Source organism: Harpegnathos saltator, unplaced genomic scaffold (assembly GCF_003227715.2).
Source record: "Harpegnathos saltator strain DR-91 unplaced genomic scaffold, Hsal_v8.6 scaffold170, whole genome shotgun sequence".
NCBI classification, from domain to species: Eukaryota; Metazoa; Arthropoda; class Insecta; order Hymenoptera; family Formicidae; genus Harpegnathos; species Harpegnathos saltator.
This window is the reverse complement of record NW_020229951.1, coordinates 167,501-190,148: the sequence shown is the minus strand read 5'-3', so window position 1 is coordinate 190,148 and position 22,648 is coordinate 167,501. Positions and strand designations below refer to the sequence as shown.

The 22,648-nt window shown below is 53.5% G+C and overlaps 2 protein-coding genes across 11 annotated transcripts in view; one reads left to right on the top strand and one right to left on the bottom strand.

Moving 5' to 3' along the window:
• Positions 1-1,555, top strand: part of spg (dedicator of cytokinesis spg) — a 49,792-nt gene extending 48,237 nt beyond the window's left edge. For 4 of the 6 annotated variants that reach the window (XM_011137031.3, XM_011137030.3, XM_019840291.2 and 1 more), the window contains one exon: positions 248-1,555. In XM_011137031.3, coding sequence (XP_011135333.2) covers positions 248-418 — 171 coding nt within the window. In that variant the 3' untranslated portion in view covers positions 419-1,555. The remainder of the gene's footprint in view (positions 1-247) is intronic. The other 2 variants (XM_011137029.3, XM_011137032.3) reach the window with 2 other exon arrangements.
• A 779-nt stretch (positions 1,556-2,334) lies between these two features.
• stan (protocadherin-like wing polarity protein stan) overlaps positions 2,335-22,648 on the bottom strand; it is a 24,737-nt gene continuing 4,423 nt past the window's right edge. Inside the window, exons 2-18 of one of the 5 annotated variants that reach the window (XR_003112647.1) lie at positions 15,867-16,435; positions 14,972-15,533; positions 14,586-14,863; positions 13,756-14,469; positions 12,501-13,341; positions 10,036-12,236; positions 8,529-9,630; positions 7,781-8,399; positions 7,322-7,688; positions 7,021-7,236; positions 6,359-6,931; positions 5,736-6,162; positions 5,342-5,579; positions 4,933-5,253; positions 4,236-4,836; positions 3,126-3,206; positions 2,335-2,973 (exon numbers count right to left, since the gene is read on the bottom strand). Coding sequence is in view for 4 of the 5 variants with exons in the window: in XM_011137026.3 (XP_011135328.1) it covers positions 2,943-2,973; positions 4,236-4,836; positions 4,933-5,253; positions 5,342-5,579; positions 5,736-6,162; positions 6,359-6,931; positions 7,021-7,236; positions 7,322-7,688; positions 7,781-8,399; positions 8,529-9,630; positions 10,036-12,236; positions 12,501-13,341; positions 13,756-14,469; positions 14,586-14,863; positions 14,972-15,533; positions 15,867-16,309 (9,534 nt within the window). In the remaining variant the exon portion in view is untranslated. Of the gene's footprint in view, positions 3,207-4,235; positions 4,837-4,932; positions 5,254-5,341; positions 5,580-5,735; positions 6,163-6,358; positions 6,932-7,020; positions 7,237-7,321; positions 7,689-7,780; positions 8,400-8,528; positions 9,631-10,035; positions 12,237-12,500; positions 13,342-13,755; positions 14,470-14,585; positions 14,864-14,971; positions 15,534-15,866; positions 16,436-22,648 lie in introns of all 5 variants that reach the window. The other 4 variants (XM_025297127.1, XM_025297126.1, XM_011137026.3 and 1 more) reach the window with 4 other exon arrangements.

The window sequence follows — 22,648 nt, the reverse complement described above, 5'->3', positions numbered from 1 at the left end:
GACAAGAGAGAGAATACGGAAATATAATTTATAGAAATATAAAAATATACGGAAGTGTAAGAATACACATGAAAGTCAATTGCAGGAAAAATCTAGTAATGTAGAAATGTGAAAGAGATATGAATGATAGTGCAGAAAGGCAAACAATCGGAAAATATGGGAATAGAACGGGAGATAGAACGTATCTTTACCACTAGAATTTAGCTGTTATCGTCCTGACATTTAAAGACTTTTCCCTTTTCCGCAGCAGGTGAGCCCTCCGCCAATTCCTCCCAAGGCCCACCAGGACACTCCCTCGGCCCCTTCGACCTTGGAGAGAGTATCCAACCGGGCGCAGACTCACGGCCATTCGGAGAATTATTCCGTGCCGAAGATGCAGACCCTCTCCGTGGCGTCCGACACGGAGAGCACCGTGTAGCGACGATGTATCTCCCTAGTCCTTAGCGATTAATCGTGATGTGTATGTGCCATGGTCGGGCGCGAATCTTGTATTCGATGCGTTCCAGTATTGGGCGGATTCTCTTAGACGGTAACTTAACGTAAGCGTAAGAGTGTCGTCATCGTCGTCGTCATCGTCATCGTCATCGTCATCGTCATCGTATCTAAGAGGAGGAGAGCGCGGACTCGGGTCTGCCGTTGTAGAAGTCTCTGACATCCGCACGCCATTCCGTACGTAGCTGGTAGCCGTAAGCGAAACAAACCGAACGTAAACGACCCGAAATCGGATCCTTCCGAGCGTAACACAAAGTGGATTGCACGCGTACATTCGTCGTAGGGATAGGCGATGTTGAAGAGAGGAATCGACGTCCACAAGTAAAGGGTTGAAAGATAATCAATTTCCGACAATCGACTACATTTCTGAGATATTCTAAGAGTCTTCAGTTGATCTTTAATCCCTTTACGTGTGATTATTTAATATCCTTATACAATTTAATATATAAATAAGTTAATAAAAAGGTATATTTATATGTATCTTTTTTTTTTAAACTTCGTCGCTGTAATTTTTATACATTTTGACGGTTAATTTGACGGAAAATTTATGTACATAGAGAAGGACGGTTGAACAAAGTTCAAAGGAACTCTTTTCGCCCACGCCAAGTCCGATATGACTGACGGCTTTCATTACCATCACTTCGTATGTTCAGTTGCATTATCGAGTATGATGAGATAAGGTGAAGGTAACTCGAACTCTTTAACAGAGAAAGAATCAAACATCGATTTATCGGTCAGACATCGCTTAACTCTAATTTATACTTTCATAAAGAAAGCAAAGGGGTGAAAGGGAGGAAGAAACAGCAGGCGCGTAATAATCGCTCTTGAACACCGAGAACGTCCAGTGAGATTGTTCTCGTCCGGAGCGATTGCGATCGGACTCCGGTTTGGACGTGACCGGCGATCGAATCGCGATGCGCACTTGTCGATATCGATGTTACGTTGAAAACGTCGCTCTTCCAAGTATATCAATCCACACACACAACACACACACACACATACACTCTATATTTTGTAATTTATTTATATTTTCAATGAGAATAAAGGTAATTTTTATCAACGACACTGGCTGCAGACTGCTGTAGGCTGATTGTCGACAACTTTCGTTGTCGCGAGTCGCGGTGCAATGCGGAGAGACAAGCGTGAGAAGAAGCGAACTCCGCTGAAGGGTATATAAATTATGTATTTCATTCTTTTCTTTCGGCATACGAATATATATATAAATATATACAAAAGTATTGAAAAATCGCGCCGCACAATTGTACGTTTCGACTTACATTACTATTTCTTCTTCTTCTTCTTCTTCTTCTTCTTCTTCTTATTTTCTTTCATGGCATGTAAAATAAAGAGAAAGATTGTAAACTTCTATAAAAAACGAAAATGGACGTAATGGAACCTGAAATTATACATATACAATATATATATATATAGAGAGAGAGAGAAAGAGAAAGACAGACAGAGAGAGAGAGAGAGAGAGAGAGAGAGAGAGAGAGAGAGAGAGAGAGAGAGAGAGAGAGAGAGAGAGAGAGAGAGAGAGAGAGAGAGAGAGAAAGAAAGAGAGAGATGTAGTAGGGAAAAAGAAGGAAGAGACAGTGGAATGTATACATTGCACAATACTGAGTTTGAACATAGAGAGGGAGAGGGAGGGAGGGAGGGAGGGAGAGAGAGAGAGAGAGAGAGAGAGAGAGAGAGAGAACTTAAGATGGAATGAGACTAATGAGATGCGTGATAATGATTAGAGATCATTTCCGTTCTCCGTGCCTCTGTACGTCACTGCCGTTACATCGGAGATACACAAATCTCGAAGCCGAGAGCAGCTCCCAAAATAACAACAAGCGCGGATATCTATACGCGGGTCGACCGGGGCGATCGAAGAGCTCCGTGCAAGGACATAGTCGCGAGTCGATAATTTGTCGGCTGCGAGTTCGAGCGCGAGCTCGTTAAACATAATTTACAAATCGACGGGATCTTACTTCGCGCGTTTCTGCGCGCTACGTTGAGCGAATCTTTCGACTGGCTCGATTAGATAAATATAACACCGCGATATTTTTCCAGACTCTCGCTCCGTATATATAATAAGTAGTCGTCAATTTTTTCAGGCGATCCGGTCGCTTGTTATCGGCTCGAGCATCGGCAGGTATCCCGGTGTAACGTTTATCTCCCTTCGTCGCGATCATTCCGACGGACCTTGCGGATGCGGTAATATGAACAGGCACTCACACATACATGCTAATTAATATGGCTAAGTATATAAGTACAGTCATGGCCGCTTCTTAAAATATATATGTATATATATGTTATTATTATATATATGTATATATATATATATATATATATATATATATGTATATCGATGATCGCGTTCTCGAGTCTTTATTGCGCGTGGACACTTAAGCTAAGTGTAAGCTAAATTACTTTGTACGTTGTTCTTGTTTGTGGCACGGAGCTCGTCAGACGGACGTTTCCGCATTAGTATCCTTCCTGAAACCAATGATGACGATCACGATTACTCGAAGCTGGCCGAACTAATGAGCACAGGTAAAATCGGCGAACGTATATAGAGACAATCGCGTCGCGCGACTCTTCAAGATCAGATCGAAAGAGCGATTTTCGCAGATTTTCGTCATGCTTACCTCCTCGCTGGTGGTTTTAGTCGTCAGTGCAAGCACGGATCACAGAAAAGATAGAGTTATGTTAGAATGTTCCAACGCCACCTTTCGCATACAGCAAGGGAAAACGGGAAACCAAAGAAACCACATTAACGAGCGTTAACAGAATCTGCGCTGTTTTTCTATATCGTCTACGTCTCTGCTAGATATACGTGGTTTGCCCGGAAAGTTTTTTTGGACAATCACTTTCGAAAGACCATCGGATAGATCAGGTGTGTCTCTCCTTCGAAATATTCTCATAGCTGCGAAGCTATGCACTTATTGCAGCGTTTCTTCCATCGCCAGAAACTTCCATCTCTGTGTGGAAGTCCTTCTAGTTCTAATCTAATATTTGTATCGATGAAGAGTAAAACACTATCAATTTGACTTTCTTGAGGCCTCGCTTCTCTCTAGTGCCTCCGTTTTCTACCCTGATCGCGTTTGACTTCAGGATCGTGCTTGCAAATTTACGATTCACGCGACGCGTGTAATTTTATCAGAAATTTGATACCAATCCCCGACTCTTCGAAAATCTTCCGGTAACAGCAACGCGCTGATAAGCGTTAATTAAAAAGGAGGCCTCAAAGATAACGATATAATCACGAGCGAGTGGAAATTTGCACTGATTGCAGACAAAATGTATTCAACGCAACGCATTGTCGGTTGCGGCGATGGTGTCGCTACTGCAGGAGAAAAAGAAACTTTTCGGACAGACCGCGTACATGTTAGATCGCCGCCCACTTCTCTTTTATTTATTATATTATATTACGTTGGATGTGATGTGTATCTGTATCGTCACCTTGTAAATTATTTTATACTTTAACGAACAGGACGACGCATTTCTTGCGGGTAATCGTTTACATAAAAGTTTCTATTTTCACTTACAAACATGACGAGGTGGTGTTTTATTTCTACAATTTACCGAGGTACTCGATATCGCGACATGGCGCTGCGTTTTATTCCTCATTTCGCAGGAATTCCCGCTTCTTCAGCATCAAATCCATCGTAGATCAAGAGACCAAGCATCTTATGTCGACTGCCACCTCGTATATACTCGCGGCAGAATAAACCCTTCCCTCCCCCATTGATACTCACTCAGTCTCGGTGATAGTCTGCTCATATTGCTGCTGCTGCTGCTGCTGTTGCTGCTGCTGATGCTGCCTCAACGCCGCCAGCTCGTTGCTGTGCTGCAGGTCGTGGGTCAACGAGCTGGACAGTATCCTGCCGCTCATCGGCAGGATGTACTCCGGCGTGTCCTCCAACACCGTGGGCGTCCTCTTGCCGCCGCGCTTCAGGCTACCGTACCTCTCGGACCCGCTGAGGTTGTCATGCTGAGAACTGTGCAGGCTTTGGCCTCTCTTCAGGCTGCCGTAGCGCTCGGAGCCGCTCAGGTTCTCGTGATTCGAATTCTGCGAATGGTGGCTCATGCTGGACGCCAGGATGCGCGACGACATGGACAGCATGTACGGCGTGGGCGACACCGTGTGGTCCTCCTCGGCGGTATACGGGAACAGATACTTTTCGCCCAAGTGGTGCACCTTCTCCTCGCCCTCCGAGTAGTTCTCATCCGGCTGACTCTTCTGCGGCGGGCTCATGTCCGGGTACGGCAGTGGGTTCGGGCTGGACGTCTTGTTCGAGGCCATCTCGTTGTCCGACATGGTGCCGCCGGACCATTGGCTACCTCGCACGTCCATTACTGCAACGCGCGATGTATTATTTTATTGCTGTGATATTGCTGATATTGCTGATTTCAGTATCGATTCGTTTGTCAGCGTACTTCATCAGGGCTTACCGTTCGACGCCAAGTACGCCTCCGGCAGTTGCGAGCTCCACCGGGGAGCGTAGATGGGTTTGATATTAGGGAACAGCTCGGCGTTTGAGCAAAGTATGTTCAGGTGTTCGGCGGGATTGGTGTGAATGTTGGGCAGGTAGCTGTGACTGACGTGTTGCTGCGTGGAAACGCCCATGTTCCTGTGCGACCTCGACGTCACGTCGTCCTCGTCGGAGCTGTGCGAGCTGGCGAGGTCCAAGCTCCTGCCGCCCCCTTCGGCTTGCGAGCCGTCAGAGTCTGATTCCGATTCTCTGCGCTGACCTCTCGTGACCTCCGTGGATTCTATCGAGGACGTTGAGATATGACGGCGGATGTGACAATCGTGTGTCCTCGTGTGTATTGATTCACATGGAGCGTGCCTCTCACGTACCTTGTCGAGACTGTAGCGCGGACCTGTGACTCCTCGACGACAGATATTGATCGCGATCGCTGTTGTAGTTGCTCGTGGACGTCGACGTGTGCCTCAAGTGCGTATCACTACGATACGGGCTCGAGCCCGTCTTGTTTGTACTTCTCGAGGTTGTGCTGCTCGTGGAGACGCCGACGTGGACTCTTCTGCACACGGACTCGGCTCCACTGTAGGTCGACGAGTAGGCTAAGGCGGAACGCTGAAACGTACAATCATCAATACCTCAGTACTATACTCTCGGATTCTTTTCACGTTTTCTCTTTCTCGCTCTTTTAATCTCGGTTTCTCAACGTGCGATAAGGTCAAATTAGATTAGTGAAAACGAGACGAATTTCAAGGCAGAGGAACAAATTACCGAGTGGCCATTTACGTTTTGACTGCTACTCCCGTTGCCCATGCTTCCTTCCAGCAGAGGAGTCTTCTTGCCCATGCATCTCAACAGACTCTGATATAAATTCCTCCTCACTCTGCCGTTGACGAAGCAGTAGCCAATCAGACTGAACGCCGCATGGACCACGATCGCGACGCTCAGCAGGTACGACAGCGTCGACGAGTTCTCGGACGCGTTGAGAACCGCCAGCGTCCACGTGGAGCCCAACAACGGCAACGACGCCACGGACAGCCACAGGAGCGTTCTCAGATTACCAAAGCCCATGACGTGCTCCTTCAGAGTGAACGCCGCGCGGATGCACATGATAAGAATGCAAAAGTTCACCAACACGGCCGCGCACACCGGCCCTATCAAAGACCAGATCACGGTCTCGTAGATCGACAGCCAGCAACTGGAGAATCAAGCGATATTAAATGTTATCCTAATGAGAAAGAATTCATAGCTTACATAGCAATACCGACTGAGTTCAGCTGAAGCTTCAAGAAAGACTGATTACTCATCAACTTTTATCACACGTACGGTTTATTGTTTCCTCCCGTTGGCGCAAGTTACCTCAGTTATCAGTTTCAATCGTTCGTTCAACTTACAAGTAGAAATTTCCGTACTGATCAGCTCTGACGCCGATAGTGAGCCCGACGATAACAGCTGGCAGACCGTATCCCATGGTGTAATAAAACCTCATCTGACCGTGATTGACGTCCCTCATCTCCGTCAGCATTCGATAAAGATGAACAGAGTCCACGAGGGTCCAAGCGAAGGTGCTCAGCCAAGAGTAATGCAGTCCTATCGCCGTGAGCTTGCACGGAAACTCGTTGGATATGAGAGGGTTTCTAGCTTTGAGCGCAATCAGGTACAGAGTTTCCGCCAAGAGGACGCACAGGACCAAATTCTTGTGGATGCTGTTCGAGTTGGTGCCTCCGCCGCGAATTAACGCCAGGATCAAGAGGGCGGCTAGCAGCAACGGCAAGGCGAGCATGAACGCGCTGTAACTGGTCACATCTTCCAGCAGGGACGGCTCCGGGACGTATTCCAGGTCGAGGACGTCTGTCAGGATGGCGAAGGTGGACAGTTGCATGCAGGAGCAGTTGACGATAGTGCCGAAGGCCAAGGAGTTATCCTCGATTTCCGTGGTGCAGCCCATGCGACTCCATTCGCCGACCCTGAGCCGTTCGCAGTAGCCGAGATTAATCGAGATGGATCTTGTTATATCTCGTCTTGCGTCGACGCAATTCATTAGTAATTGCCTTACCCTCGCGCTGTGCTCCAGTGGACGCACTGTGGATTCGTTCTGGTCTTGAAATCGTCGTTCTCAGTGAGCCAGAGTCTAACCTGGATCGGAGTTTGCAAAGGAATTCCCGTCAAGGATTCGTAACCCTTCTCCGAGGGGACCAACACCGACACGGTCATCACTGGTGAACCGACTGCAACTTCCACGCCCCATCTAACTGCCACCGAATCGTCGAATCTATAAAACATCATTATTGAGATATTGAGCAGTTGGATGCTTGAGAAGATTCTTCTAACATAACCCGGAAGATTACGTCACGTACCTCTGCGGTAACAAATTCCCAAGTTCTTTATATTGCACATAACTCAACACAGCCTTCCGATTAGTGAGACTGTTCTTCACATTCAGCTCGCCTTGCATAAGGGGTTTGATGCCTAACGTATTGAGCGGTACTTGGATCTTCGAGTGAGGATCGAATCTACCGGGGTCGGCCATGTAATTGTTGTATTTTGGGAAACTAACGGACGGACCTAAGTGTGTTGGAGAGCTGAGGAAGGCGGAGGTGTCGGGTAGAACAACCTTCCGGTCAGCTTCCGAAGGCCTCGCTGTTGACAATGTGGGATCCTCCTTGTACTCGGCGGTCTCGTAACCGAAGAGACTCTCCGAAGTGACCACGTCCAGACCCAGCACTGAAATATATAACATCGACATATAATACCGACCCTCAAACCATTTATCGGCTCGTAGGGTACGAGTAAGTGGAAAAAGATCGACTACTCACCAACGTTACCGTCGACAACCTCGAAGGGGCTGGTGAACGTGTCGTGTTGAGACGCCGTTAGGGTCTTCAGGTACGTCGCCATAGCGTCCAGAACCTTATCCGGACTGTCTCCGTTAAGTTCAACAATCTTATCCCACTTCTCCTTATACTTAGATCTCAGAACCGCTCCGGCTATGCCGACCAGATGGGCGACATAATCCTTGTCTTGACTATGAGTGAGATTTAGTCCCACCAGGCTCTCCTCGTAACGTAGCAGCGCTATTAACAAGGATTCCGCCACCAGGAGGTCCGCACCGTACATCTCTTTGGTGACATTCACCGCCCTGTGAACGTCCTTCGCCATCTTCACGGCTACGTAAGTGTTTAGCGTGAGATCCTTGCTCTCCAAGGCCGCCAGCTGATGCCGTTGCTCGACGAACGCCTCTGAGGTGCAATTGAAGAGGTCAGGTGATTGCCAGCCGCCTAGCTTGTCGTCGCACGACCTGGAAGTCTTACCCTCGGCAGTGCCGGGGCAATCTTCGATGGCTGTCATCCCGAAGAGTGTCCTCGGCCACCAGAGACCGTCCGAGTACGACCTAGGACAGCCGTCGTAGACTACCTCGCAGCCCCTCAGCGTCACCTGAAGTATCGAACGAACATTAACGTCAGTCTCACCGCCGAGCAAATCTTATGTGTAAATAAAACCCATCTATTATTCCCATTGTGGGAATACACAATGAGGCTCTTACGCTCTTTTATCGTCTCTCACCTCGGCGTAAGTATTCGGACAGTCCGTGCACGATCGACCAATCACCCCGGTTCGACAACGACATTGGCCGGCCTCGCTGTCGCAACGCGGGCCGAAGCTGCCGGTCGTGTAGCACTCGCAGGGTATGCACTCCTTGAGCCCAGACGGTTGGTAGTGATTCTCCTTGCAGTAGCACTCTCCGGTGGTCTTGTTGCAAGCCGGGTCGTAACCCTTGGCCTCGTCGCAGTGACAAGGCCCGCACACAGGCGAGCCCCACCAGGTCGCCGGGCAAGGCTGATCAGCCTTGATCTCGCAGTAGTCACCGGAGTACTCCGGCGAGTTGCAGTCGCAGCGATAACCGCGCCTCGCGTCGGTAACATCCTCGACGCAAGTGCCAGTGCCGTTGCAGGGCTCGAGATCGCAGACCCGTTCGCAACTACGCCCGACACGGCCAGCGGCGCAGACGCATTCGCTGGATTGCCACTTGGTCACGCAGACGGACGCTTCCGGACAGTCCAAGCTACATTCAGACTCCGAGGGACAGCCAGCACCGACGTTCTCTTGAACCGTCGGTCTCTGGAGGATGCTCTGGTTGGTCCCGATACGCACATCCTGCAGACAGCCGTCGAAGAAGGCCAGCTCGGTGTTGGTCGCCTGGTCGGGACTGCCCACGAGGATTCTACCGACGTAGAGACCCTGCAGCTTGGCTGGTAGCGGCAAGATGATGGGTCGATCGCGGTAGTCCGCGTCCAGAGACACGTGGCCGCTCTGCCAGACGATCTCCAGTCGGTGCCATTCGCCGTCGGCGACGGTGCCGGCGCTGCGAATGACGTCGGCGCCGTCCAGCGAGGCTACCAGCTTCCCGTCGCGGATCTCGAGCAGGGCTGAGCTGTTCTGGCCGATTTGCACGCTCATGACGTACGCCTGCTGTGCCCGCGTTCGCAGACTGAGCGCGGTCAGCCAAGGCAGCTGTATCGGTCGTAGTAGCGGGTTGAAGCTGAGCATACCGTCGCCGTGGAAACTCCACGGCTTGCCGACCTCCTCGGAGCAGGTCGGTCCGGCGAAGTCGTCCTCGCACTCGCACACGAAGCCGGACCACACCTCGCGACACCTTCCGTTGTTCCTGTGAGTGAAACAGTCGTTTAATCATCTCACAGATTAACAATAAGACAAAGAGCAATTTCTCCGATTTCTCGTAATTTTCACGCATTTATCACGCAATATAATTGCACTGTATAATTTTAATTATTTCTTAATTTAATTTCCCAATTATTTCTTAATTTAATTCTAATTCCTCATCAGCGAATTCTCTTGTTGGCTTATTAATCGTGCATTTGACCTTAATTGTTTAATTTATCCACGTGGCTTACTTCGATTCAAATCATTTCAATTAATAATAGTCTCACTTCACATTGAGACTCGAATCGATCATTAATTTTACCTTCGATGTATTTTAATTTCTCGCAATTTAATCGTAATTCAGCAGAGATGCTTGTTTATAGTGTCTTTGCGAATCATTATCGGTTACCTGCAAGGTGACGAGGCGCAGAAGGCGGTTTTCTCGGGGCAGCCAGCGTTGGTCCCGTTGTCAGCCACGAAGGAATTGAGATCGACAAACACATGATCGACATAGAGATCGCTGATGCATCCGATGTAGTCCTTGTTTCTGATCTGAAAGCTGGACGGAATCGCCGGCAGACCGCCCAGTTGCAACGGCCCTGTCAGGTCGAGGAATCTGTGACAGGTCTCGGTGACGAGACCGCAGCGTTCCTCGAGGATTCTCTCGTCCCTGCCTGCGCAGGCCCATCTTGGCCCCAGTCTCTCCCCGTGCTCCAAAGCGAGCGCGACGTCGCAGTCGTCCAGAGACACGGTGACCGTTCTGTTGATGTAGGAAACCTCCACCTCGTGCCATCGACCGTCCGAAACACCGCCGGGTATACTCGCCGTGGCTCGAGTCACCTCGTCCCCGAGGGAGAAGCTGAACTGCACTTTCGAGTCTACGACCTCCAGAGCGATGAAGTCGTGACGCTCGTTGTACCTGCCGTTGTAGAGCAGTAGTCCATCGGCCAGTTCAGTGGCGAACTTTAACCTGAGATGCAAGCGATGACGTTGCCTGAGCGAGGCGAAGGTGAGGAACGTCGCCGGGCCAAAACTGCGCGCTCTCAGCTCGCAGAGAGGCGTCACGCTCTCCGAAGCGGCCACAGGACAACCTTCGCAGGTGAAGCCGCCGGAGTTCTTCATGGTGCATTGGGAGCCGCCCTTGCAGACTCCGGGCGAGCAGCCGTCGTGGTCTAGCGAGATCTCGCAGTTCTCACCGGTGAAGTCGGGTGAGCAGGTGCACGAGTAGCCGCCCTCTCGCCTGCGACAGGTGCCGCCGTTCGCGCAGGGGTTGGAGTAACACAGGTTCACCTCGGTGTCGCAGAGATAAGCTTCACGGCTACCGGTGAAGCCGCGAGCGCATCTACAGGCGAACGTAGTCACCGGGTAGATCGGCCGGAAGAGCACGGTGTCGCTGCTGGCGAAGCCGGACGCGTTGCCGAACTTCAACACCGTTAGGCACTCTTCGAAGTTCAAGCAGGGCTCCCGTACGCACAGGTTGTCGTCGAAGGGCAGAACGGTGACCGTGGCGAGTCTCGCGAGGATACCGCGGTTCAGGTAGACTCGCTCCTGGAGAAACTGCGGACTGTAGAACTCGTCGACCGTGCCTGGCTCGACCTTCCGCGCCGAGAAGCTCACGTTCAAGATCTTGCCGTGCACGTTCGCGTCCTCTTGGATGCTGAAGAGGAAGATATTCTCACGTGGGCAAGGTATGATCGCCGCTAGACCATCCAGGAAGTATCCCAGAAGCGGGCTGAGGAACGCTTCCACCGTCATGTCGTCCAGTCTCACGGTGATCGAGTTGAGCAGCATCTCGTCGGTGATCAGTCGCACCGACAACGTCATCGTGGCCTTCGCCTCGTTGATACCGTCGGTCACGGACACCTCCATGGTCGCCACTCGCGGCACGTTGGTATTGAGTTGCGGGGACAACCGGATCTCGCCGGAGGTCTTGTTCAGGTCGATGAGGTTGGCGTTGTTGCCGGCGAGGATGCTGTACACGAGATTGTCCGTGACGTCGGCGTCCACCGCCGGTATCCGGCCGATCGGCGCGGTTGGGAAGAAGTCCTTGAAGTTGTTGAAGATGATCTGGAAGTCCTTCAGCACCGGCGCGTTGTCGTTCACGTCGGTCACCAGGATCTGCACGAGAGCGTCCGAGCGCAGCGGCGGCGACGCCGCGCGCACCACCAGCTCGAACTTCTTCTTTGGCGACTCATAGTCGAGCTCCTCCAAGGTGATCAGCTCTGCCCGGTCGGCGCCTTGCCTGATGTTCAAGGCGAAGCTGTTGGAGTCCTCGCCGCCGATGATGGAGTACTGCACCACCGCGTTCGGGCCTTCGTCAGGGTCATGAGCGAAGATCTCGCCGACGGTCGAGCCGACCGGCGAGTTCTCGGCGATGTAAAGGACGATTTTGTCGTTCTCGAAAGCGGGTGGTGAGTCATTGATGTCCTCGATCTTGATGATCATGGGCACGACGGATGAGAGCGCGGGGGAGCCGCGGTCGATGGCGACGGCTTTCAGGGAATAACGCGCCACCGATTCCCGGTCCAACGACTTCGCAGTTCTCACGATGCCAGTCGTCGGGTCGATCGCGAACGCACCGTCGCCGTCGTCCTCCAGAGCGTACTTCACCTGCGAAAGTTCGGCAGGGTTATCGAAAGGGAACTTTGCAGAGGGAACTTTCGCACGATTGATCGGTTAAAAGCTCATCGATCATGAATGAACGAGAAGTCTGTCGAGTCAGCGAGCTTGACCGCCGATCGCCGATATTATTAGAACGATGATTATTCATTTTATAATAATAATCCTTGAATGGTTACACAAGTATATGCAGATTTATCGTTATTTGTCAGCTAAATTAATTATTGCCTTCGCTCGAAAGAAAATTTCCCTCACCCGGCCGTTCAAGTCAGAATCCGCGTCAGTCGCCGCGACCCTCAGCACACTGGTGCCCACCAAGACGTCTTCGGGGATCGAACCTTGATACTGCGGCGCTTCGAAGACCGGTGCGTTATCGTTCACATCCGTGACGGAGATTTCCACGTCGGTGGTGTCCGACAACGGCGGCACACCACCGTCCCTGGCCGTCACGGTCAACAGGTACGAGGACACCAGTTCCCGGTCGAGCGCTCGGGTGGTGGTGATCGCGCCGGTCTGCGAGTTGATGCTGAACTCGTTGACCGCCTGTTCGCCGCTGTCGGTGGCCAGACTGTAAGTGATCTGGGCGTTCTTGCCGACGTCGGAGTCCGTGGCGCTGACCACCAGCACGGTCACGCCGACGGGCGCGTCCTCGAAGACCGAGACGGAGTAGGGCGCGTTCTCGAACACCGGCGAGAAGTTGTTGGCGTCCGACACGTTGACGTAGACCAAGGCGGTGTCGGTGCGGCCGCCGCTGTCGGATGCGGTCACCGTCAGCACGAATCGCTTCTCCTGCTTGTAGTCGAGCGGCTGGGCGACCGTGATGAGCCCGCGGCCGTTTTGCGACGCGATGGAAAACCGCCCGCGCGTATTGCCGCCTGTGATCTCGTAGTGGATCCTGGCGTCCTCGTCGGGGTCGGTGGCTGTCACCGAGGTGACCGGTGTGCCCGGAGGATCGTCCTCAGATACGACCGCCTCGTAGTTCTTCGGCTCGAAGTAAGGGTCGTTGTCGTTCACATCGGTCACCGTGAGGATCACCGTGGCGCTCATTGACTTTGCCTCCTCGCCGGAGTCCGCCGCGATTATGGTGAACTGATATCTGAAATCGACGCAACATTACAATTCCTGTGACTGCGTGCAGGATGCAGGGTCTCGATTTGGCGCGACTTCTGGCTTCTGGCTCGATTTTAATCTCAGAACTCGGAGGAGAGAATATCATTCCGCATAATCTTTCGATTGATCTTGTAAATTGATTGTACCGTGAAATAAATTTCGAAATATAGCTCTATCTTTATTATTATGAATGCAGTTCTATTATTTTATTTATAATATTTTATATGCTTTTTCATATATTTATAACATTTCAATTTCTATTTCCAATTATATCTTAGAATGTGTTATGTCGCTTGTTTCGTACGAAAAATTGTTTAATATGACAGAATGCTGCGCTAATAAAACCCGATTGTTGACCCTCGACGATCAACCGGGAGGAGTGTGCAGGTACTTTGAGTACTTTGAGCACTGTTCACGATCCAGCTGCTTCGTCGTGTAGATCCAGCCGGTCTCCGTGTTCACCGTGATCGGAAAGTTTTCCGTGAAGGCTCCGGTGACGTCGCGTGCGCCGATGGTGTACCTGATGAGCGCGTTTTTACCCTCGTCGGCGTCGTAAGCCTGCACCCTCAGCACCGAGTAGCCCAGCGGCACGTTTTCCGACACCGACTCTTGGAAGTGGCTGGTGTAGAACCTCGGCGCGTTGTCGTTCACGTCTCTGACCATCACCAACAGCTGGGTGGTGTTGGAACGTGCCGGCGAGCCGCCGTCTTGGGCGCGTATGACGATCTTGTAGCTCCTGGTGGACTCGTAGTCGAGCGGCTTCACCAGAGCGACGTCGCCGCTCATCGAGTCGATGGAGAAGGTGTTTTGCGTGTTACCGCCGATGATCGCGTAGCGGACCGCCGCGTTGCTGCCGGCGTCCGCGTCTGTAGCCCGGATGCGGGCCACTATAGGATTCGTCGTGTAGTCCAGGTCCTCCAGCACCGCCGCCGAGTACGTGCGCTCGGTGAACTGCGGGTAGTTGTCGTTGTCGTCCAACACGCGCACCACCAGGGTCGCGTTCGCGCTCCGTCGCGCGGACGGCGGCGTCGCTTGGTCCGTGACGCTCAGCAGGACCGTGTAAACCTCGGTTTGCTCGCGGTCGAGCGCGGTTCGCGTCGTCACCACGCCGGATCTGGAAAGTAGACGGGGGGGGGGGGGCGGTGAGTTCTCTGAAATCCCTGACCCTGACACGTTCACACGGGTCGCCGGGGAAAACCGGGTCTTCGAAAAGCGGGTTTTGCCGCTAACCTGGGATCGATCCTGAAAATCGCCGCTTCCTCGGAGTGCGCGGTGCTGCCGCCTGCTGTGGTGCACACGATGGAGTACTCCACCTCAGCGTTCCTACCGGTGTCTTGGTCCGTGGCCTTGACCGTGACCACCGTGGAGCCCACGGGAACTCCTTCGCGCACCGATGCGTCGTACTCGGGCCACTCGAAGCTGGGCGCATGGTCGTTCGCGTCCAACACGTTAACCTGAAGAGTCGTCGTGCCGGTGCGCGGAGGGAAAGAGTCGTCCACTGCCAGTACCTGCGCATCGATTCAATTTCAACCTTGTTCAAAATCAATTCCCCGTCAAAGAGGATCTCAGATTCATCAAAGCAGGAGTCCCTCCTGCTGCAAGCCTGTCGTACACACCCGGAAATAGTGCACATCCACGTTCTCCCTGTCGAGCCGCGCCCGAGTCGTCACTCTTCCAGTGATCGGGTCGAGAGCCAGCAACGCCTGTGACCTCGCGTCTATCAGCGAACTCATGGAGTATCGGACGGCGCCGTTTTCAGGGTCCCTTGCCCTCACTGAGGTCACGTACACTCCCGGCTCCTTCTCCTCCTCCACTGCGGCGACGTAGAGGGGTTGCTCGAAGTAGGGCGACTGGTTCTTCAGCTCTCTTCTCACCCTCCTGCCCAGGTCAGTGTCGTCCAGCTGGCGGTGATGAAACACGATCTTCAGCCGATGCTCGGCGTCGGTCAGACGCGAGTCCCCGGTGCAACGCAGGTTCATGCTGACCGAGACCTTCCACAGCGGGTCTACCAGGCACTGTTCGCTGGCGGACACCAGGTCCCCAGCGGCGCCTTCCACGAGGAACCTGGGATCCGCCACGCCGCCCCATCTAGTCTCGCATTCCTTCAGGGCTGTTTGGGGCAAGAAGTCGCGGAGGGCCGCCACCAGCTGAGACGTTCGCAGGCACACCTCGGTGAACCTGTCGAGGTAGACGACGTATCTTTAGTTCGATACCTTGCGGAGTATATAATATATATCGAGGTGAGTCTTCGACAACTTCTTGGTGATGGGTCGTGTCATTGAGAAACTACAAGACGCGACAGTCTCTCGCCGGAAGATTAATTTGAATTTATTTTACATAATATTTTACATAATTTCGATTATATCTCCTCTGACCATCCTGCTGAACATGCTGCTCTTCTCAGCAGAGTCCCTTTCATGGCGCGCATTCGCCTTTCGCATTTTTTATTAGAATAGAAGGTTCTGTTGGGTTTCATAGTGAGCAAGAATGTGTTGCTTTATCGAAGCCAACCTGTCAGTGCTCGGCATCGCGTAAGAAGCCAACGTCTCCGCCATCCAGCCTCTGGTGGCTGCCAGGTCGCGGTTCTCGTTGCCGCATCCGGTGATCAGGATTCTCAGGGGCAGGCTGTAGTAGTCGATGGTGGGCCTACCGAGCCTCGAGCTCGTCGAGTCGACGTAGAAGGTGAAGATGCGCGGGTACTGGAGACCGTCGCAGCTGAGACTCCTCGCCAGGGTCACGCGGCCCGTGTGCGGATGGACCTTGAGGAGTTTCCTGGCGAACCAGGCGGTGCGCTCGCTGGACGCCTCGTACTTGCGGCGGCCGCCCAACTGCGGCACACCGGCCTCGAAGACGACGGTGCCGGCGGGCGTGTTGGAAGACAGCACCGCCAAGTAGCCGTCGCTCAGCGTCCAGACGGTGGTCAGGATTAGCAGCACCCATCTCCACCTCGCCATGACTCTCGCTTCGGCCGGTTAATCCGCGCGATCCTGTAGTCCGTGCTGTTCTCTGGTCGACGCGTGGCCCATTGCTGTCCTCGTGGATCTCTCGCGGGTTTAAGGACTCATGACGTCACGATCCACCTGGAGAAACATTCACACCAGCCTTTGGATCGCTCGAAATCACGGCAGAATTAATTAGACATTTTTCTGTTTCGGTAAAATGTGATTTGTCTCAAGAAGCAAGCGAGGACACTTCGTCGAGACACTTTGCTGAAGAGTTCGCTCGATCTTGGGGCTGCTCGAAATTAATGCGGGATTGAAACTTGCGGTAAAAAACAAGATGCACCACCAGGAGGTTGGAGATAATTATTGTTCTCCAGGTGACTTTCGGACGACCTTCGAAGGCGACTAGAGTTTCTCATGAAATTATATAATTCGCATTTTTATTCCAAAGGGAGAGGAAACGATCAGGAGGTAGGAGGTGAGGAGACAATGGTCGCACTTGGCTGGAGCGACCGTGGCGAGTCCTCTCGAGCCCCTCGTGGCGCAAAAATCTCGCGAGCGGCAGAAGCGGAGGACGTACAGCAATCTCTCTCTCTCTCTCTCTCTCTCTCTCTCTCGCGCGCGGAGTGACATCGCACGAGACTGGAAGCGATCCGGCGCGCGGATTTCTTGCTGCGGCGCGGCGCGGCGGCGGCACTTAACTCCGGAGCCAGGAGACAGGTCGAGTCTGTAAGGATGAGCCCGGGAGTGGTATAAGGACTCAGCGATGAGAGTCGCTCGTTCTTCTTCCTTCGCCTTATTCCGCTCGGCGATTTAATCGCTCTCCCTCGTTGCAGTCCCGCCGCGCCGCGCCGCGCCGCGGAGGTAACATAATTGCCGGCGCAGACTGCAGTTTTCGAGGCGAGGAGGCTTCCCCTCGCTGAGCTGCGACCTTCCCTCCGCGCCGTGGTCGCGCACAAAACGTGGGAAACAAACTATTTCCGGCCATTGCCGGCGCGAGGTGGCGGAGATACGTGAGATTCGTTGACCCCTCATGCATACTCATTGCCGCGCCGCGAACGCGCGCGTATATCGTTTCTCGTAACGCTGCTCGTTCACGCACGACTTGCGCGCGCGAACTTGAGAAATTGCGAGCAACGGAATCGCGCGTATCGTGAAAGAAAGCAAGAGAGAGAGAGAGAGAGAGAGAGAGAGAGGAAGAGAGAGACGCGAGCTCGCGCAAATTTCTCTGATTGAAATACGCGGTGGATTCCGTTGAAGCATCTCGGTTAGTTGGTTGGTTAACTGGCGCGCGATCTCGTCTCGGGGGGAGGGAAAATTAGCCGCGAGCTCCCGCGTTTTCCCGTCCTTGACAGCCAACTTCGGCTAACAATGGCGAGCGAGTGCATTATGCAGGAACGCGCGGCGTTCCGAACAATCACTCGCTCGGAGGAGCGAAAGACGAGAGACGTCTCGTTCGGCCGCCTGTCCGCGCGTTCAAGTCTCGCGAGTTTCTTATTTTCCCGCCCGCTTCGCTCGCGGCTCCGCCGCTGCAGGCTCGTGAACTCTTGTTCACGAGGAGAGGAGGAGCGAGAGATACAGAGACGTCGAGCGCGGCCGCGAGTGGCGCATAAGCCGAGTCGAATTTCCGGGTTGTCACTTGGGCAAAATCGGCCGCCGAGCCGGCCGCGAAATCAACGCAAACGACTCTCTCGTTTCCGCCCACGCTCGCGTCGCGGCGCGCCGCGCCGCGCTGCCTCTCGCCTCGGGATCGGAGATGCGCGCGTGACCGCATCTCGGTACCTGCACGAAGCGAGGGGAGGCACCCACTCACCCAGCCGCCGCCGGCTGCTCTTCGCTCTTGTAGCTGTCGTAGATAGCGCGGAATTCGATTTAACACCTCGGCTGATTCAGCCGGCCGATATTCCGGGGCGGGGGGTGGGGAGGGGAGGGGAGGGGGGGAACGGGCGGACTTTCTAGAGAGCGTAACTGTAAACTCCGCCGCGCGCGTGGCGGAGCGATCGCGAAGCACACCGGGATCGAGAGAGCGATGCGGTCGGACGATGCGAAAGCGCGCGGAAAAATCGATCGCCTCTCGCGGAGGTGCCGTTAGAATTTCGAACGTCGGCGGGACGTCTCAATCGAGACGAAGTGATGTCGGTCGCGTGAGATTTCGGACGGGAGAGCAGCGATTGGGAAGGCTGCGTCCTGCCGCGTAGAAGAGCGGCTCGTTCGGCGCGTTCGGCCGCTTGATTTATGTACTCGACGTCGCGGGACTCGACTATCGCGTCTCTCGATCCATGACTAGGTAACAGGCATCCGCGACGATCTCTCGCCAACAAACCGCATCCTCCGAATCGATTTGCTCAACTGGTGCCGCTGTTGGCGCCGTGACTGCGCCGAAGAAGGACGATTTGTCGGACAAGCGATTATCCACCGCCGACTCTGGCGAGAAAAAACCGAGAGAAGGAGAGGGAGAAAGCCTTGTCTTCTTCGTGAGATCGCGATAAAAGTCAAGCTGAACGCACGAAGGTAAGATTCACCAAGCGGAAGAAGGGCTGGAGGTATGGAGAAGCTCCGCAAGGTGACGCGGCGCGGATCGGTAACGGACAGCCAGTGAGAAGCTCGCGGGTCGATCACTCGGCGAATTAGCCCGCCGATCTGCGATTTTCGTCGCGAGAGAATCACGAAGGTCGACTCGCGCCCTCGGAAACGGAACGGAAGATCGTCGGAAAACACGGCGACAGGCGCGCGTGGAGAGAGACGTCGGCTGCGACTTATCGAGAGACGGATATTCAATAACGAGCTCCCGCCGAGTGCCGTTGATATCCCCGATAAATTATCCCGGCGATCGCGTCGATTAAACGCAACCGTGCGGTCAGCTGCGACTGTCAAGCCGCGAGATATCGCCGTCACGCTAGACCGAGAGCGATCTCCGCATCGCGGGCCGCCTCTTCGGGCCGGGAAGAATATTCAAATGGCGGAACGCGCGCGCGCGTGCGTCCGCGTCGGAGCGGTGACTCTCTCGCGATCCGCCGGAGCCGGGGAAACTTTAGTCCGCGGCCTCGCGAGGCCTCGCATGCAGCCTCTCGGCCGCGAGATTATTATTCCGCTCGGCCGCCGCGCCGCGCCGCGCCGCGGCCAGTCCCCCGAGATCGCGGCGACTAGTTGACCGTGCCGGTTCGCGCGAGATACCCCGATACTTACCTCCTCGCTAAAGTCAGCCTCCGATCGTCCTCCTCGTCGCCCGGGGGTCCGGCAGAGCCGATCCGGTTCTCGCCAATCCTCACGACCGGCGCGCACCGGCACGAACCAATCGAACCCTGCCGCGGGCTCCCGCGGCGCGACGCTCGCGACTGCGACTATCCTCGGGAAACGAGGATGAAGAAGAAACGGCGGAACGCGGAGGGACGCGAGCGAGCAATGGACATCGGCGATCGGCGCGATCGCGTATATACACACGATGCGATGCGATACGTTTCCCGCCCTGAGAAATCGACTCGTCCCTTTCTCAGCCTGGCCGAGCGCGGAGCGAGCCTTTGTTTGCTCCACGCGTCTGCTCGCGAGCGTGCGAGCGAGCGAATTCGACGTGGCCGGCGAATATATATTGTCGCGCGATAATTGCGTCTGATTATTCCACGCGCTCGCACTCGCGCGAGCGTGAGCGCGAGCGCGAGCGCGAGCGCGAGTTGCGGCGACGGAAAAGAAAAGAAACGGGCGAAGAAAATGTAGAGCGTAACAAGAGAAAGGAGGAGAAACCGTGGCATTATGAGCGTCTCGCCCGTTCGGATGATTATACACGTTATCTACGCGAAACGGCAGCTATCAGCGGCCTCGTCCCTCGGCTCGGCAAGACACTCCAAAAGCAGCCACGTCGCATTTTCCCCGAGCACGAGCAAGCGAATTTTCCGAGCTTCCGGCCTCTCGTCGGCCTCCCTGAGGGGCCGCTCGCCCGCGCGAATCAAGCTCCCACCTCGATGTTATCACGTGAGATATCGAAGTATGGAGATTTCTCGCTCTCTCGCGACCGAGCGATCCTTCGACGCGCGTCGTCGTCTGTTCCGTGCCTTATCTGAAATCCCAAAAGGTTACTCGCGCCAAGAATGCCGCTCGTTCGTCCGTTCGTTGCGTTCACCGCTCCGGCCGCGGCGAGGCGCACAACTACGCCCGACTAGAAATTTTCATCAGGTTCACCTAACATTGACAAGGACCTAGTAGGGTGAATGAAAGGTGATCCTGAGCGAGTCAGTCGCTTATAATGTCCTAACGACAAACGAGCAAGGAAGACCTTTATAAGGTTATAATGATTGGGTCCACATTAGGACTTTAATGCACCAACCTAGTGTATGATATAATATGGTTCGGTTAATCAGGTCCTTGTCGGGATCTTATTCATTGTACCTAATATGATTTGCATTATCAAGTTTTAACAAGACAATTTTTCGCTGTCATTTCCAAATATAAAGATGTTCGCATTGAAAAAACATTTCAGATCACTTGAATATATTTGTAAAATGCTGTAGAAACTATCCTTTCTTTTCAATTCAGTCAATAAATAGTTGTAAAATTAACGTGACATGCGACTTTACTCTTTAACACTACTTTATGTCTTGCGATATTCACTTTATGTTTCTTCTCCGAAACATTTTACAAGTATGCTCAAGCGGGGTCTAAAATATTATTTCATGCAAATATCTTTTTACTTCGAAATGATATGAAAGAATATTCAGCGTGTCAGTGTTCTTATTTCTAATGTCATCATCCAATATAGCCGTGGCAAGTAATCAGGAGCCATAATTTGGAAAAGAAAACGTAATAAGGATTCCATAAGGTAACTCAATAGGACCTGACTGAACGAATCCTTACTAAGGTCCTGATATCCACGCTGCGTTACATGACTTACCAGTATGACCCGATAGTATTACCTTATTGGGACCTGATGTCCAAATGAAGTTAACCTGATCAGCACCATGGGATAAATTTCTAATCGGGAAGGACCCCCGACGTTGCAGCCGCGCACCCGCGCGGTTTGCCGATCGCTAAATCATTCCGCGGCTGTAATAACGTAACTCCGTTACGTTATTACAGAGTCCTTGCGAGAGCAGTTCGGCTGCGGGCGAAGGATAGTCGTGCCTCCGAAAGGATTATTTCCGCACCGCAAGGGCGGCCCTTCGGCCCTCACCGCGGCCGCGCGCTATTTCCTTGCCAAATGAAGCTGACTGGCCCACTGGCGAAACTATTAATTACCCCGAGACAGGGGCCGTCCTAACTTCGCCCGCTGGAATCCGGTCCTACCAATTATCTCGCGGGCGCGTTCGCGGCAAGAGGAGCCGGGAGCGTCTTCGGGCCCGTTCCGGCCGGGCCCGGTCAGCGGACAAGAGCGCGAAACGCGCGTCGGGGCCGTCGTACGCCGTAGCCGCGCGGTGTTTCGACGAAGCGACGACCTGAGCTCTCCTCAGGCCCGTTGCCTTGAACGAGCCCACCTCGGCGGGAATGACGGTCCGGCGGCTCCTCGATGAAGACATACAAGAGCGGACGACGAGCGCCCCTCCGGACGTTTCCACGATTATCCATCGTCATCGGAACGGCGAACGTCGGGGATCCGTGGAGGTTTCGTCATCGTTTTCTAATCGGCTTCCCCTCCGCACCGAAGGCTCTCCTCGGATCAGCAGCAGCAGTCGCCGACGGACACTTTTACCGCGGAGCGCTTTTACAGAGACAGAGAGAGAGAGAGAGAGAGAGAGAGAGAGAGAGAGAGAGAAAGTGGGGGGGAGAGAGAGAAAAAGTGGGGGAGAGAGAGAGAGAGAGAGAGAGAGAGCCAAAGTAGGATCAAACTATCAATCTCTGACATTCTAAATCCCGTTGAAGAATTTGTGCGCCCGGATCCAGCAAAGTCTTTTAAAGTTGCGAGGCGAACTTGGGGGAGGAGGGGGGGAAGGGGCAGCAGCTCTCTCTTAAGCTCTCGTCAGCTATTAATCTCTGACATTCTGGAATTCAATTCAAATTGGCGCACATTCGCGCCAATTGCCCGGCTGCCAATTGCGCTCCCAGGAGGTTCAGACGGGAACGTAACCCCCTACGTCGTGCGACGCGAACGTTTCTTCCGCGAGGCGGAATCCGAATCTGCCGCTCGAGTCGCGAGCGGAGAACGATGACGACCGCGAGAGAGAAGCAGCCTGCGGGAGTCCCCGATCTCGTCGCCGGGAGAGCCCGAGACGCGAGACAGCCAGAGATCCAGATACTCCGTTACGTCAACGTTTACAGTCGGATAATCTTCCGGGAAACTCGCGAGCGAGCGAGATCGCAAGCATTTATGGATCGGCCGATCGCTGGATCGAGGAATGCGAAGACGCGGAAGAGATGTATACGTCG